The sequence below is a fragment of the Salvelinus namaycush genome, chromosome 16 (genome assembly GCF_016432855.1).
Source record: "Salvelinus namaycush isolate Seneca chromosome 16, SaNama_1.0, whole genome shotgun sequence".
Classification (NCBI taxonomy): domain Eukaryota; kingdom Metazoa; phylum Chordata; class Actinopteri; order Salmoniformes; family Salmonidae; genus Salvelinus; species Salvelinus namaycush.
Genome location: NC_052322.1, coordinates 22750582 through 22765336, shown reverse-complemented (window position 1 = coordinate 22765336; position 14755 = coordinate 22750582). Strand labels below are relative to the sequence as shown.

The window sequence follows — 14755 nt, the reverse complement described above, 5'->3', positions numbered from 1 at the left end:
CTTATGTTCCTGTCCTACATTGGCCTCTGGGATACATGAGTTGATTTCCTCTGAGGATGCAGAAACAGATAGAGCTAGCTCTAGAGATGGCTTGATAAAAGCATACTCAAAGTCTATTCACATATTCATTCACACATTCAAGCTTGAGAAGAATAAAAGGAAAAAATCAACTTTGCTTGGCATAGAGAAGTGATTCTCTCTCCATCTCCCGCTCTCTATTATTTAAATGGAGTTCTTCAACATGAAGGTTAGACTTCAAACAAGTTGTTTGACAGACGGATGCATCTCCTTCGCATTGAGCGGAGCTGGCAACTCAACACCAGCCAAACACTCTTGATGAAGTCATCATCTCCATGGCGGGTCAGAGCACTGGAGGCTCGCAGGCCGTTTTTATTCACGCCGTACAGAACAGGGAGGAACATTTTCTATCTGCAGGACACATCATCAATCACTGTCAATATCTGTGTTCCTCTGCTGGTGTCCCTGTCACTTAGCCTGGCTGAGCGCTCAACCCCGAGCCACACTGCCTTGCCTTGTCCCCCTCATCACACTAATAAAGTCATTTTCTGTCTGGGTTCCTAGGCAACCTCCATCTGGTTCCTGTATGGTTTGAGTGGTTTTGGTTTCTGTGTGTTAAAAAGTTATCATAATTTTCTCCTAACTGGCTCTGCAAAGTCTCTCCAAATGTTCTTCTTCCCAAAGAGAGTGAGCTTTGGGGGAAGAGAAGTTGAAGTTTCGACTAAGGGGAAATGCAGAGCAGTGATATCACATGCCCTGGATTAGACTTCAAATGAGCAATCAGCCTGGTTTACCAAAACACACATTCATCTTCTGTAGAAGTGATCACTGACAGTAGAATTGACTTCACAGAAACTCTGTTCATTTGCAGCTGTCAGAACACATTCTCGTTTGTTTCTTTCAATTATTCTCTCTCATCTATCATGATAGCTCAGTTATATTGATGTTATTTCTTCTCTTGCAACCAGGTTTGAGTGAGTGAGTGAGTGAGTGAGTGAGTGAGTGAGTGAGTGAGTGAGTGAGTGAGTGAGTGAGTGAGTGAGTGAGTGAGTGAGTGAGTGAGTGAGTGAGTGAGTGAGTGAGTGAGTGAGTGAGTGAGTGAGTGAGTGAGTGAGTGAGTGAGTGAGTGTTTGTGCATATGTCTATGCGTTTGGTGTGTTTTGGATTTCCACTCATATGAGTGTGGGGCAGCAGGTAGCCTAGCGTTTAAGAGTATTGTGTCAGTAACTGAAAGGTCGATGGTTTGAATCCCTGAGCTGACTAGGTCAAAAAGATGTCCTTGTGCCCTTGAGCAAGGCACTTAACCCAAGTCGCTCTGGATAAGTGTCTGCTAAAATGTAAATGAGTATATTAGACTGTGTCTAGACATACATGGTCATAACTGTCTTCTTCCCTTTGCAGATATTGATGAGTGCAGTATAAACCGCGGTGGCTGTAAATATGGCTGTGTAAACACTCTGGGCAGCTACGAGTGTACCTGTCCACCTGGATACAAGCTTCACTGGAACAAGAAGGACTGCATTGGTATGTAACAACACTGCCACCCAGTGGTCAGAAGGTTGAAACATACATTGTGATTTGGTTCCAAGTAATGGAAAGGATGGTCAATCAATCAATCAAATGTATTTATGAAGCCCTTTTTACATCAGCCGATGTCACAAAGTGCTATACAGAAACCCAGCCTGAAACCCCAAACAGCAAACAATGCAGATGTAGAAGCACGGTGGCTAGGAAAAGCTCTCTAGAAAGGCCAGAACCTAGGAAGAAACCTAGCGAGGAACCAGGCTATGAGGGGTGGCCAGTCCTCTTCTGGCTGTGCCAGGTGGAGATCATAACAGAACATGGCCAAGATGTTCAAATGTTCATAGATGACCATCAGGGTCAAATAATAATAATCACAGTGGTTGTAGAGGGTGCAACAGGTCAGCACCTCAGGAGTAAATGTCAGTTGGCTTTTCATAGCCGATCATTCAGAGTTAGAGACAGCAGGTGCAGTAGAGAGAGAGAGTCGAAAACAGCAGGTCTGGGACAAGGTAGCACGTCTGGTGAACAGGTCAGGGTTCCATAGCCGCAAGCAGAACAGCTGAAACATGCGCAGCAGCATGACCAGGTGGACTGGGGACAGCAAGGAGTCATCAGGCCAGGTAGTCCACCCACTTTGCCAAAGCACAGCCCCCACACCACTAGAGGGATATCTTCAACCACCAACTTACTACCCTGAGACAAGGCTGAGTATAGCCCACGAAGATCTCTCCCACGGCATGAACCCGAGGGGGGCGCCAACCCGGACAGGAAGATCACGTTAGTGACTCAACCCACTCAAGTGACGCACCGTTCCTAGGGACGACATGGAAGAGCACCAGTAAGCCAGTGACTCAGCCCCCGTAATAGGGTTAGAGGCAGAGAATCCCAGTGGAGAGAGGGGAACCGGCCAGGCAGAGACAGCAAGGGTGGTTCGTTGCTCCAGTGCCTTTCCGTTCACCTTCACACCCCTGGTCCAGACTACACTCAATCATAGGACCTACTAAAGAGATGAGTCTTCAATAAAGACTTAAAGGTTGAGACCGAGTCTGCTTCTCTCACATAAATAGGCAGACCATTCCGTAAGAATGGAGCTCTATAGGAGAAAGCCCTGCCTCCAGCTGTTTGCTTAGAAATTCTAGAGACAATATGGAGGCCTGCATCTTGTGACCATAGCGTACGTGTAGGTATATACGGGGCGGCAGGTAGCCTAGTGGTTAGAGCGTTGGGCCAGTAACCCGAAAGGTAGCTGGATCAAATCCTCCAGCTGACAAGGTAAAAATCTGTCGTACTGCCCCTGAACAAGGCAGTTAACCCACTGTTCCTAGGCCGTCATTGTAAATAAGAATTTGTTCTTAACTGACTTGCCTAGTTCAATAAAGGTTAAATAAAAACAAATATATGGCAGGACCAAATTGGAAAGATAGGTAGGAGCAAGCCCATGTAATGTTTTGTAGGTTAGCAGTAAAACCTTGAAATCAGCCCTAGCCTTAACAGGAAGCCAGTGTAAAGAGGCTAGCACTGGAGTAATATGATCAAATTTTTGGGCTCTAGTCAAGATTCTAGCAACCGTGTTTAGCACTAACTGAAGTTTATTTAGTGCTTTATCAGGGTAGCCGGAAAGTAGAGCATTGCAGTAGTCTAATCTAGAAGTGACAAATGCATGAATAGATTTTTCTTTATCATTTTTGGACAGAACGTTTCTGATTTTTGTAATGTTATGTAGATGGAAAAAAGCTGTCCTTGAAACAGTCTTGGTATGTTCGTCAAAAGAGACATCAGGGTCCAGAGTAACGCTGAGGTCCTTCACAGTATAACCATCAAGATTAATTGTCCGATCCAACAGAAGATCTCTTTGTTTCTTGGGACCTAGAACTAGCATCTCTGTCTTGTCCGAGTTTAAAAGTAAAACATTTGCCGCCATCCACTTCCTTATGTCTGAAACACAGGTTTCCAGGGATGGCAATTTTGGGGCTTTACCATGTTTCATCGAAATGTACAGCTGTGTATCATCCGGAAATGCAGTGAAAGTTAACATTGTGACCAAGAGGTAAAATATATAGTGAAAACAATAGTGGTCCTAAAACGGAACCTTGAGGAACACCGACATTTACAGTTGATTTGTCAGAGGACAATCCATCCACAGAGACAAACATATCTTTCCGACAGATAAGATCTAAACCAGGCCTGAACTTTTCCGTTTAGACCAATTTGGTTTCCAATCTCTCCAAAATAATGTGGTGATCGATGGTATCAAAAGCAGCACTAAGGTCTAGGAGCACGAGGACAGATGCAGAGCCTTGGTCTGACGCCATTAAAAGGTAATTTACCACCTTCACTAGTGCAGTCTCAGTGCTATGATGGAGTTTAAAACCAGACTGAAGCCTTTCGTATACATTGTTTGTCTTCAGGAAGGCAGTGAGTTGCTGCGCAACAGCTTTTTCATAACATTTTGAGAGGAATGGAAGATTCGATATAGGCCGATAGTTTTTTATATTTTCTGGGTCAAGGTTTGGCTTTTTCAAGAGAGGCTTTATTACTGCCACTTTTAATGAGTTTGGTACACATCCGGTGGATAGGAAGCCGTTTATTTTGTTCAACATAGGAAGGCCAAGCACAGGAAGCAGCTCTTTCAGTAGCTTAGTTGGAATAGGGTCCAGTATGCAGCTTGAAGGTTTAGAGGCCATAATTATTTTCATCAATGTGTCTAGAGATATAGTATTAAAAAATGTGTGTCTCCCTTGAAGGATCAAGGTCCTGGCAGTGTTTTGCAGACTCAGGACAACTGAGCTTTGGAGAAATACGCAGAAGAAGATTCCGTAATTTGCTTTCTAATGATCATGATCTTTCCGTCAAAGAAGTTCATGAATTTATCACTGCTGAAGTGAAAGCCATCCTCTCTTGGGGAATGCTGCATTTTAGTTAGCTTTGCGACAGTATCAAAAATACATTTGGGATTGTTCTTATTCTCCTCAGTTAAGTTGAATAAATAAGATGATCGAGCAGAAGTGAGGGCTCTTCGATACTGCACGGTACTGTCTTTCCAAGCCAATCGGAAGACTTCCAGTTTGGTGTAGCGCCATTTCCGTTCCAATTTTCTGGAAGCTTGCTTCAGGGCCTCGGATATTTTCTGTATACCAGGGAGCTAGTTTCTTATGACAAATGTTTTTTGTTTTTAAGGGTGTGACTGCATCTAGGGTATTACGCAAGGTTAAATTTAGTTCCTCAGTTAGGTGGTTAACCAATTGTTGTACTCTGACGTCCTTGGGTAGGTGGAGGGAGTCTGGAAAGGCATCTAGGAATCTTTGGGTTGTCCGAGAATTTATTGCACGGCTTTTGATGATCCTTGGTTGGGGTCTGAGCAGATTATTTGTTGCGATTGCAAACGTAATAAAATGGTGGTCCGATAGCCAGGATTATGAGGAAAAACATTAAGATCCACAATATTTATTCCACGGGACAAAACTAGGTCCAGAGTATGACTATGGCAGTAAGTAGGTCCGGAGACATGTTGGACAAAACTCAATGAGTCGATGATGGTTCCGAAAGCCTTTTGGAGTGGGTCTGTGGACTTTTCCATGTGAATATTAAAGTCACAAAAAATGTGAATATTGTCTGCCATGACTACAAGGTCCGATAGGAATTCAGGGAACTCAGTGAGGAACGCCGTATATGGCCCAGGAGGTCTGTAAACAGTAGCTATAAAAAGTGATTGAGTAGGCTGCATAGATTTCATGACTAGAAGCTCAAAAGACGAAAACGCAGTCTTTTTTTTTTGTATATTGAAATTTGCTATCGTAAATGTTAGCAACACCTCCGCCTTTGCGGGATGCGCGGGGGATATGGTCACTAGTGTAACCAGAAGGAGAGGCCTCATTTAACACAGTAAATTCATCAGGCTTAAGCCATGTTTCAGTCAGGCCAATCACATCAAGATTATGATCAGTGATTAGTTAATTGACTATAACTGCCTTGGAAGTGAGGGATCTAACATTAAGTAGCCCTATTTTGAGATGTGAGATATCACAATCTCTTTCAATAATGACAGGAATGGGGGAGGTCTTTATTCCAGTGAGATTGCTAAGGCGAACACCTCCATGTTTAGTTTTGCCCAATCTAGTTCGAGGCACAGACACAGTCTCAATGGGGATAGTTGAGCTGACTACACTGACTGTGCTAGTGGCAGACTCCACTAAGCTTGCAGTCTGACTAACAGCCTGCTGCCTGTAACCCTATTGCTAATCCTAACTCCAGATGTAACCCTATCCCTAACTCCAGATATAACCCTAACCCTAACTCCAGATATAACCCTAACCCTAACTCCAGATATAACTCTATCCCTAATCCTAACTCCAGATGTAACCCTAACCCTAGCTCCAGATGTAATCCTAACCCTAACTCCAGATGTAACCCTATCCCTGTAATTAAGGCTGTATTGTGTAATTTTCTATTCACATAGAAACATGAGTTATAGATCTGTCTCATTGAAAGCAAGTCTAAGAAGCGGTAGATCTGTTCTGTGCACTCTATTTCTATGATTCCTGTTCTTACTTTTCGTTTTTGTATCTTTTATTTTTGGTTTGGTACACCAGCTTCAATCAAGCTGAAAATGAAAGGATGAAAAAATACAATATTTTTGGTTATTGAAAATATATTTCACAGCGGTTTAGATGGTACACTGATTCTCTGCACTATGCTTGTTTTGGCACATAAACTGAAATTAGGCAAACTATTAGAATTTTAGCAACCAGGAAATGGCGGAGTGATTTCTGCATATTGCACCTTTAAAGAGTAGTGTATGATTGTGTGATGATGTTTTTATGTTCATCCAGAGCTGGTGAAATGTCTGCCTGGCCTAGCTCCCAAGACCACTCTGACTTGCAGTAAAACGGGCAAGAAAGAGAGCTGCTCCCTCACCTGCGCCTCCAAGGCTCACTATCTGGCAGGTAGTGACATCCACATACAATAACCAAGTCCATTCACATTGCTGCAGCTCTTATTCTCTTAACGTGATATGCTATTATTTATTTGAATGACTTCTGACTGAAGCTGTAACAATATGTTTCATCCTTTGCAGAATCTGACAGCAGCTATACAGTGAGCTGTGGCATCCCCATCCTTCGAGGCAAAAACCCAGCCAGACTGAACACAAGCAGCAGTCAGAGCTGCATAGGTACGTTGTCCCACAGATTCAGACTCATTCTTAGGAGTTTGGTAGAAGGTTGTGGCTGGAACTAGGGTTAGGGATAGGGTTACATCTGGAGTTAGGGTTAGGGATAGGGTTACATCTGGAGCTAGGGATAGGGATAGGGTTACATCTGGAGCTAGGGATAGGGTTACATCTGGAGTTACGGTTAGGGATAGGGTTACATCTGGAGTTACGGTTAGGGATAGGGTTACATCTGGAGCTAGGGTTAGGGATAGGGTTACATCTGGAGCTAGGGTTAGGGATAGGGTTACATCTGGAGCTAGGGTTAGGGATAGGGTTACATCTGGAGCTAGGGATAGGGTTACATCTGGAGTTACGGTTAGGGATAGGGTTACATCTGGAGTTACGGTTAGGGATAGGGTTACATCTGGAGCTAGGGTTAGGGATAGGGTTACATCTGGAGCTAGGGTTAGGGATAGGGTTACATCTGGAGTTAGGGTTAGGGATAGGGTTACATCTGGAGTTACGGTTAGGGATAGGGTTACATCTGGAGTTACGGTTAGGGATAGGGTTACATCTGGAACTAGGGTTAGGGTTACATCTGGAGCTAGGGTTAGGGTTACATCTGGAGTTAGGGTTAGGGTTACATCTGAAGCTAGGGTTAGGGATAGGGTTACATCTGGAGCTAGGGTTAGGGTTATATCTGGAGCTAGGGTTAGGGAAAGGGTTACATCTGGAGCTAGGGTTAGGGTTACATCTGGAGCTAGGGTTAGGGTTACATCTGAAGCTAGGGTTAGGGATAGGGTTACATCTGGAGCTAGGGTTAGGGTTATATCTGGAGCTAGCGTTAGGGTTATATCTGGAGTTAGGGTTAGGGTTACATCTGGAGTTAGGGTTAGAGATAGGGTTACATCTGGAGTTAAGGTTAGGGATATGGTTACATCTGGAGTTAAGGTTGTGGTAAGTATCAATGTATTTGTATAATGTTCCTATCTTTGCCACTGTTTCATGGACTGAATGGTTCTGTTCTAGTGCAATCCTCCTTTACACCCATCCGCCTACACTGCTCTGTTTACCTGTAGAGACAGGCGCCCCTCCAGTGAAGCAGACTGCCTCTTTCAAGATCAAAGATGCCAAGTGCCACCTGCACCCCAAGCTGACGGGCCGGGCCGAGGACAGGGGCCGAGCGCTGGGGCCAGGTGAGGGGCCACATCCGGCCTACATGCCAGACCTTGGTAATGATGGCCTTACAAAAAGACCTGCATTCTTTTTCTCTGTATGTCTCATATTCAGTATGTGCATATCAAGCATTTGGGGGTTTGTGGGCTGTTATGTACACTACATAGCAACTATCACTGTGATTGTGTCTTGAAGCCAATAGTCTTATTTGCTGTTGTTCCCAAACCAGTGCTGCCACCCCTAACTAACCCCTAACTAACCCCTAAAATGGATCCTAATTCCTGACACAAGGTAATGTTTATGCTTCTAGGAGGTGGACAGCCCTGCAATAACTGCCTGGTGACGTTTGTCAACCTCAAATGTGACTCCACCAAGAAGTCCAAAGGGCGCCGTGCCCGCAACCCCACCAATAAGGAAGTGACACGCATCACCCTTGAGTTGGAGGCGGAAGTCAAGCCAGGGGACACCACAGGTCAGTCAGTCTGGACACCAATACTGGGATTTACAAGATGTCCTCTTTGATATACCTACTTGCCACCATGCTGCGGCTTGCTCTTTGTGGGTCTGGGCCAGGTTAAGCACTTGATGCAAAAAAGGCTTGATAAATATATTTTGATTGATTGATCAGGTCGCACAGTTTCAGATAATATTACCCTGTACTGCCCTTTCTCCCCCATAGGGAGCTGTAACCTGAGTTGCCTGCGCCAGCGCATGGAGAAGCAGGTGAAGACGTACATCAAGGCCCTGAAGAAGTCGATCAACCAGGACCGTTTCCTGATCCGCGTGGCTGGGCTGGAGTACGAGGTGGCCCAGAAGCTGCCCCAGGTCGCCTCAAGCCATGAGAACTGTGGGCCAGGCCGTGAGAAGGATAGCGGACACTGTGGTAAGACCAGTTAGGCAGCCATCTTTCTCTGTCACTATTTACCACCACCAGACTCTGCCTGAAACTGTTATAATGCTAATATAACAGATGTTATAAACAGTCAAGACAATGTCACGACGCAAACCTTAAACTTACATCCGTTGTCATGACTATTTATGACTCTTATGTATTTATGTAGTTTTAGAGTCTTATGTACTGAATACACAAACATCTCTAGAGATGTGTTGTGCTAGTTAGTTTGGGGCTAAGAAGAGTTGTTGGTGTCAGTGTGTGTACTGGACTGCATAGCTCTCTCACCAGAGCCCCTCTGGCTATTCTCTCAGTCAGATGTTTGCCGGGATCATACTACCACGGGGAACAGGAGCGCTGCGTCCAGTGCCCACCTGGCACCTTCCAGGAGAGGGAAGGGCAGCTGGCCTGTGACCTGTGCCCTGGAAGTGACGGGCATGGTCCTGCCGGGGCACGCAACATCTCTTCCTGCGCAGGTACATACACACCCCTGATGGCACTAATCTCCATACGTATGTCTGCATGTGCAAACATTGTGCAATAGCCTATGGTGGAGTGTAGCACGGTGTACTGTACATCTCTATCTGACTGAAAGTGTCTATTGTCACTGTTGTCTACATCAAGGTCAGTGCCCCACTGGGTACTACTCCAGTGATGGGTTTAAGCCATGCCAGCCATGCCCGTATGGCTCCTACCAGCCAGACCTGGGACGAACCCTGTGCTTCCCCTGCGGAGGGGGGCTGAGCACCAAGCGGGAGGGGGCCAGCTCCTTCCATGACTGTGAGGTCAAAGGTCAGTGGTTTATCCAACCAGTTACATCATATTATTTTTATTTTATTTAACCTTTAACGAGGCAAGTCAATTAAGGACACATTTTTATTTACTATGATGGCATACCGAGAGGCAAAAGGCCTCCTGTGGGGACGGGGTATTCAAATAAAAAACGTAGGACAAAACACACATCACGACAAGAGAGACCCACACATCTGTGCGATCAGTTCAATATTTCATCTCAGATCTAGTTTGTAAATGTGTGTATGTGTCATCCCTCTCCTCTCTGCAGTTCAGTGCTCCCCTGGCCACTACTACAACACTACGGTGCACCGCTGTATTCGTTGCCCTCTGGGCAGCTACCAGACAGAGTTCAGACAGAACTATTGCATTACCTGTCCTGGCAACACCACTACAGACTTTGATGGGGCCACCAGTGTCTCTCAGTGCAAGAGTAAGGGCCTGATTGTATAAACCTGCTATCTGCATATAGGAATCATTTTCAAAGGGAAAATCTTTCACTTTTGGACTTTCAAAAGGTCCATGCCTTTTCTCAGAATATCAAATTCAAAATACAGGATGCATAAATTATCCAAATGTTTCCAAAATTCCCACATGACTAATTGAAAAATGTTTCATTTATCCAGCCAAATGAAAATCTATTGTATTTTTTTTTTGATATTGTCTCTCTTTCCAAAGCTCCAGATGCATTCACTAATAACGTGTATTCTTTTGTGTATGTATGTGTATGTTAGACCGAGAATGCGGAGGAGAGATGGGCGAGTTCACAGGTTACATTGAGTCCCCCAACTACCCCGGGAACTACCCAGCTAACGTGGAATGCATCTGGAACATCAACCCGCCCAGCAAACGCAAGATCCTCATTGTGGTGCCTGAGATCTTCCTGCCCTCAGAGGACGAGTGTGGAGACGTACTGGTTATGAGGAAGAACTGTGAGAACTCTCATATATCCCAGCACATGTGTTTGATACCATTCCATTTCATCCAGCCATTATTACGAGCCTTCCTCCCCTCACCAGCCTCCTCTCTAACCAGTGTGGTGTTCCACAACCATAATATCAATCCAGTATGCCAAGTTAGAGTATTCAGTCAATCTTCTGTTATTCATGTCCGTTCTTCCAGGGTCGGCTACGTCCATCACCACCTATGAGACATGTCAGACGTACGAGCGACCCATCGCCTTCACCGCCCGCTCCCGCAGACTCTGGATCAACTTCAAGTCCAACGAGGCTAACAGTGCCCGAGGCTTCCAGATCCCCTATGTCACCTACGATGGTAAACTCTCACCCATCACATGAACTCTCAATGATAAAACAGAGTGGGTAAGTCCTCGGATTCTGAGCTGTTTGGTGTTTAATGTATCATGTTTTTTTGTGTATTTACAGAGGATTATGAACAGCTTGTAGAGGACATTGTCAGGGATGGAAGACTCTATGCCTCTGAAAACCATCAAGAAATCCTAAAGGTTAGTGCCTACTGCTAAGATACATACTATAACATCCCTTAGTGGGTCATGTTCATGTTCAAGTCAGGTGTTCTCTGAATAATTGTATACTTGTCATATAATTGTATAAGTGTGCTGTGTTGTTGTCTTCTTTCCATCAGGATAAAAAGCTGATTAAAACTCTCTTCGACGTGCTGGCCCACCCAAACAACTACTTCAAGTACACCACTCGGGAGTCCAACGAGATGCTGCCGCGCTCGTTCATACGCCTCATAAGCAGCAAAGTCTCCGGCTTCTTGCGTCCATATAAGTAGTTGCCACACCAAACCCGCCCCTAAAGCACCAGACCCCGCCCCCTCTTACAGGCCAAACACAGAACTCTCACAGGACTTTAAACAAGTTGACCAAAATAAAATTAAAATAAATCTATTTTTTCATACTGTAGAGGCTTTGACGACACACTTCGCTATGCAGTACCACATGTTGATCTTCTCCATCTGTTTGGTTTTAAGCCGTTTCATTTCCTCCAAAACCATACAGTCCATGAAGTCAACCAACTTGAGTCAAAGTACAGTACAGGCTGTCTTTCTCATCTCTTCTTTCTGAATATTTATCACCAATACAATATGTTGGTGTCTTAGTTTTTTTGCTGTTTCTATTAGCATGTATGACCTTGTATGTCATTTTCACAGCAATCCCCAATGCGAAGGATGTGTGCGTATTTCAGATGACGCATGTTAAGTCTGTGTTGACAAAATGGACAACGGTAGTGGCATTTATGTCAGACAAGAAGAAGGATGTTACAAGGGTAATATGTTTGTCACATTCGTTTAGAGCTGGAACTGAGTTATCGTAAATGTGCTTTAATAAATAGTCTTTCACTTGAGTTCCAGCTTCAGCTCAATCCATTCCAGGACGAGTCTGTTTTGATAAATGTATAACCTTTTGTAGATCTATATCCTCCATGAACAAGCCTCAAGGAGAAGGACCTGTCAGTTTCATGTCATAGTTACATTCCACAACATTCAAAGCCTTACTATTTTTGAGCTCTTAGAGCAACTTCTTGTTAAGGTATTACTGTTAAAACAGTTATTCTATGTTTTTTTCTTCTGTCCAGATTGTATAACTGTCTGTTACCTACGTTCAGACATTTTCTGTTATTCTATATCCAAGTTAACTTAACAAAGCGTATACAATGTAGTTTATAATTTTTTCCAGAACGTGATGGACATTTTGGAAAATAAATAGAAAACTAGATTTGTGAAAGCCACAGGAGAGAGAGAGAGAAATGTCTCTGTGGACCATGACTGGTGAGGGAGAGACAGAGAGACGTCTTAATTAAGGGACACGCCTCTGTGATACAGACAATGTCTTTGTTGGACACAACTCTGAGAGAGAGACAGAGAAATGTCTTTGAGGGACATACGTTTGCTGCTTCTTTTAAAAAGGTCACTTTAATTCTTCAATCTCAAGTTATTTTTCTGGTGTTTTCTGACCTCGCATCACACTAACAGTCCATTGCTTTAATACAGGGGTGTCAAACTCATTTTGCTCCAGGGGCCGCATTCAGTCTTCAACAAGGTCCGGAGGGCCGCACTGAATTTTTTAAATATTTCCTTGCTGTCAATCAGTTTGGGAATTTTGAAATCGTTTTAACGTTCAAGTTTTTATTGTTTTACTCAAACCACCCGCGGGCTGTATTGGACCTCACGGGCCGTATGTTTGACACCCCTGCTTTAATATAAAATAAAGTTGAGAGAGATGCATCATAAGTATAAATATAATTCTACCACCTGTCCTCATGTAAATGATAGTCACATCACATTTGTCTCTTCATCCATGGCCTACCAACCCATTTTATTGAATTTTTCTTTCAATCTTGTAAATAATGAAAATAAATTAGACGAGGATTGAATCCTTTTAATCCTAATTATCTTGAGCAGGACCCCAAACTATTTTCCACCCATGTCCGCTTCACCCTCTCCCTAATCCAAGTACCCCACCCCAGCCCCCTTCCTTCCCAAACACCCATGTCAGATTCTGTCCCAATAAGACCAGCTCTTCCAAAGACTGCCTGCACGGCAGGCCAAGTTATTATCTTGTGCACTAGATCTAGAGCCTGTCATCCTACCTTTGTTGTATAAGTGTAATGAATTAAGTCTCCATTGTGTTACACCTCTCTCTGTGTCCAGAGAAATACTAAATAACAATGTTTTAATCTGCCAACACATATTGAGAACATATTCTTGGATTTCTTTAAAAACAAATGTGACTGACATTAGGGTTGTGAATAAAGTTCAGCATTCCTCTACAATAATCGTGAAAAACCAATATAGTTGATCAATACAATAATATTGCAATTGAATTATTGCTAACAATTGCATTGTCAATGTAAAAGCTAATGACAATGATAACAAGTAATCCCCTCAACACTCTCAAACCCTCATTGAAGACAAATAAATATATTACTGCTCATAAACATCATATGGATTTCCCTTGCAAACTCTGATGGGTTTTTTTTTCTTCAGTTTTTGTTGTATATAAAAGAGAAAATAAAAAGTGTAAACAGTAAAAGCTACTGTACACAACCTTTAGATAGTGTACATGTGCTTCTGGATAAGGGAAAGGGATTTTGACCACATTGCTAAATTGTATGACAAGGGTGGTCTAGCCTTGCAGACCAGAGGAACTGTTTAATACAAGTCACACATAATGCCATATCTGTATCCCTTTGAATGTTTCCAAAAAAAGCCTAGCTACATTTATGGTTGTCTTAAGTTGCCATTACTATTTATATCATCCAGTTTTTTCTTCAGCATTTCGATGTCAATAGCGCTCACTGCTCCCACCTACCCCAACTCACCATTCCCTCCCTCCTTCATCTTCCTCCCTCTGTCCCTGCAACCTGAACACGTCAGATGTTTCTGTTTTGTAGCTTTTTTTTAAACATGCGTTTGCTATGATGTATCATAGAGTTGATAATGGTATTTGCACTTGAAAATTGTTATTTCTCATGTAAAAATGTCTGGATTTTGTATTGTCTTTTTAAATGAATGGAATTGGTGTTCTTACATTTCTTGTAGCTCTCATTTGTTCTTTAAAATGCTCATTCACTGTGTTCAACCCATAAAGATGAAGATGCACACGTACATGTAACTTTATCAACTGTATAAAAAAATTAAGTAAAAAAAATAAAGAGTATGTACAGAGGTGAAATGAAAACACATCAAAATAAACATACTGTAATTGAGTTTAATTTCGAATATTATTTGATGTCTTAAGGTAGCCCTTTTCCTTAAAGATGTTTATGAGACTAAGGACATCTCAGACAATAACCTTTTCTTAAAATCAATCCATAAGGGGTGTGTCAGGTAGTATTTTCTGTACTGGGTTTGGGTACTGGTCTTTCTGACTGACCCTTGAAATTGGGATGGAAACAGACAAGAAAATCCTTCTAGCATCAATTTAATCCAAAATTGTACTGAGATTCTATCCAGTGCTGTAGAATTTAATTCAGGGCTGGATCCGATACGTATCACAGAAAATCGGCATTAAAATGTAAAGGTAATTTCCGATTGAGACGACATATGCAGTATTTACTGTGAATGCAATCTCTGCGGACAATGCCTTTACATGTAAATCGTGCTATAACGCGGATCTTCTGCGATACTTCTGTGATACAGATTGAATCCAGCCCTAATTCTCATAGTCAAAATGCTATGGTGAGCAGATATATTTTGTATCCCTTATTAACAAGGGT

The 14755-nt window shown here is 43.1% G+C and overlaps 1 protein-coding gene across 1 annotated transcript in view; it reads left to right on the top strand.

The window, feature by feature from the left end:
• The window catches only part of LOC120061195 (signal peptide, CUB and EGF-like domain-containing protein 3), a 111918-nt gene extending 97853 nt beyond the window's left edge, over positions 1–14065 (top strand). Inside the window, exons 11-23 of the mRNA XM_039010808.1 lie at positions 1420–1542; positions 6372–6485; positions 6617–6712; positions 7771–7887; positions 8178–8339; positions 8547–8750; positions 9074–9235; positions 9384–9551; positions 9823–9984; positions 10286–10483; positions 10674–10826; positions 10937–11016; positions 11157–14065. Coding sequence (XP_038866736.1) covers positions 1420–1542; positions 6372–6485; positions 6617–6712; positions 7771–7887; positions 8178–8339; positions 8547–8750; positions 9074–9235; positions 9384–9551; positions 9823–9984; positions 10286–10483; positions 10674–10826; positions 10937–11016; positions 11157–11309 — 1892 coding nt within the window. The 3' untranslated portion in view covers positions 11310–14065. The remainder of the gene's footprint in view (positions 1–1419; positions 1543–6371; positions 6486–6616; positions 6713–7770; positions 7888–8177; positions 8340–8546; positions 8751–9073; positions 9236–9383; positions 9552–9822; positions 9985–10285; positions 10484–10673; positions 10827–10936; positions 11017–11156) is intronic.
• The last annotated feature ends 690 nt before the right edge of the window (positions 14066–14755 follow it).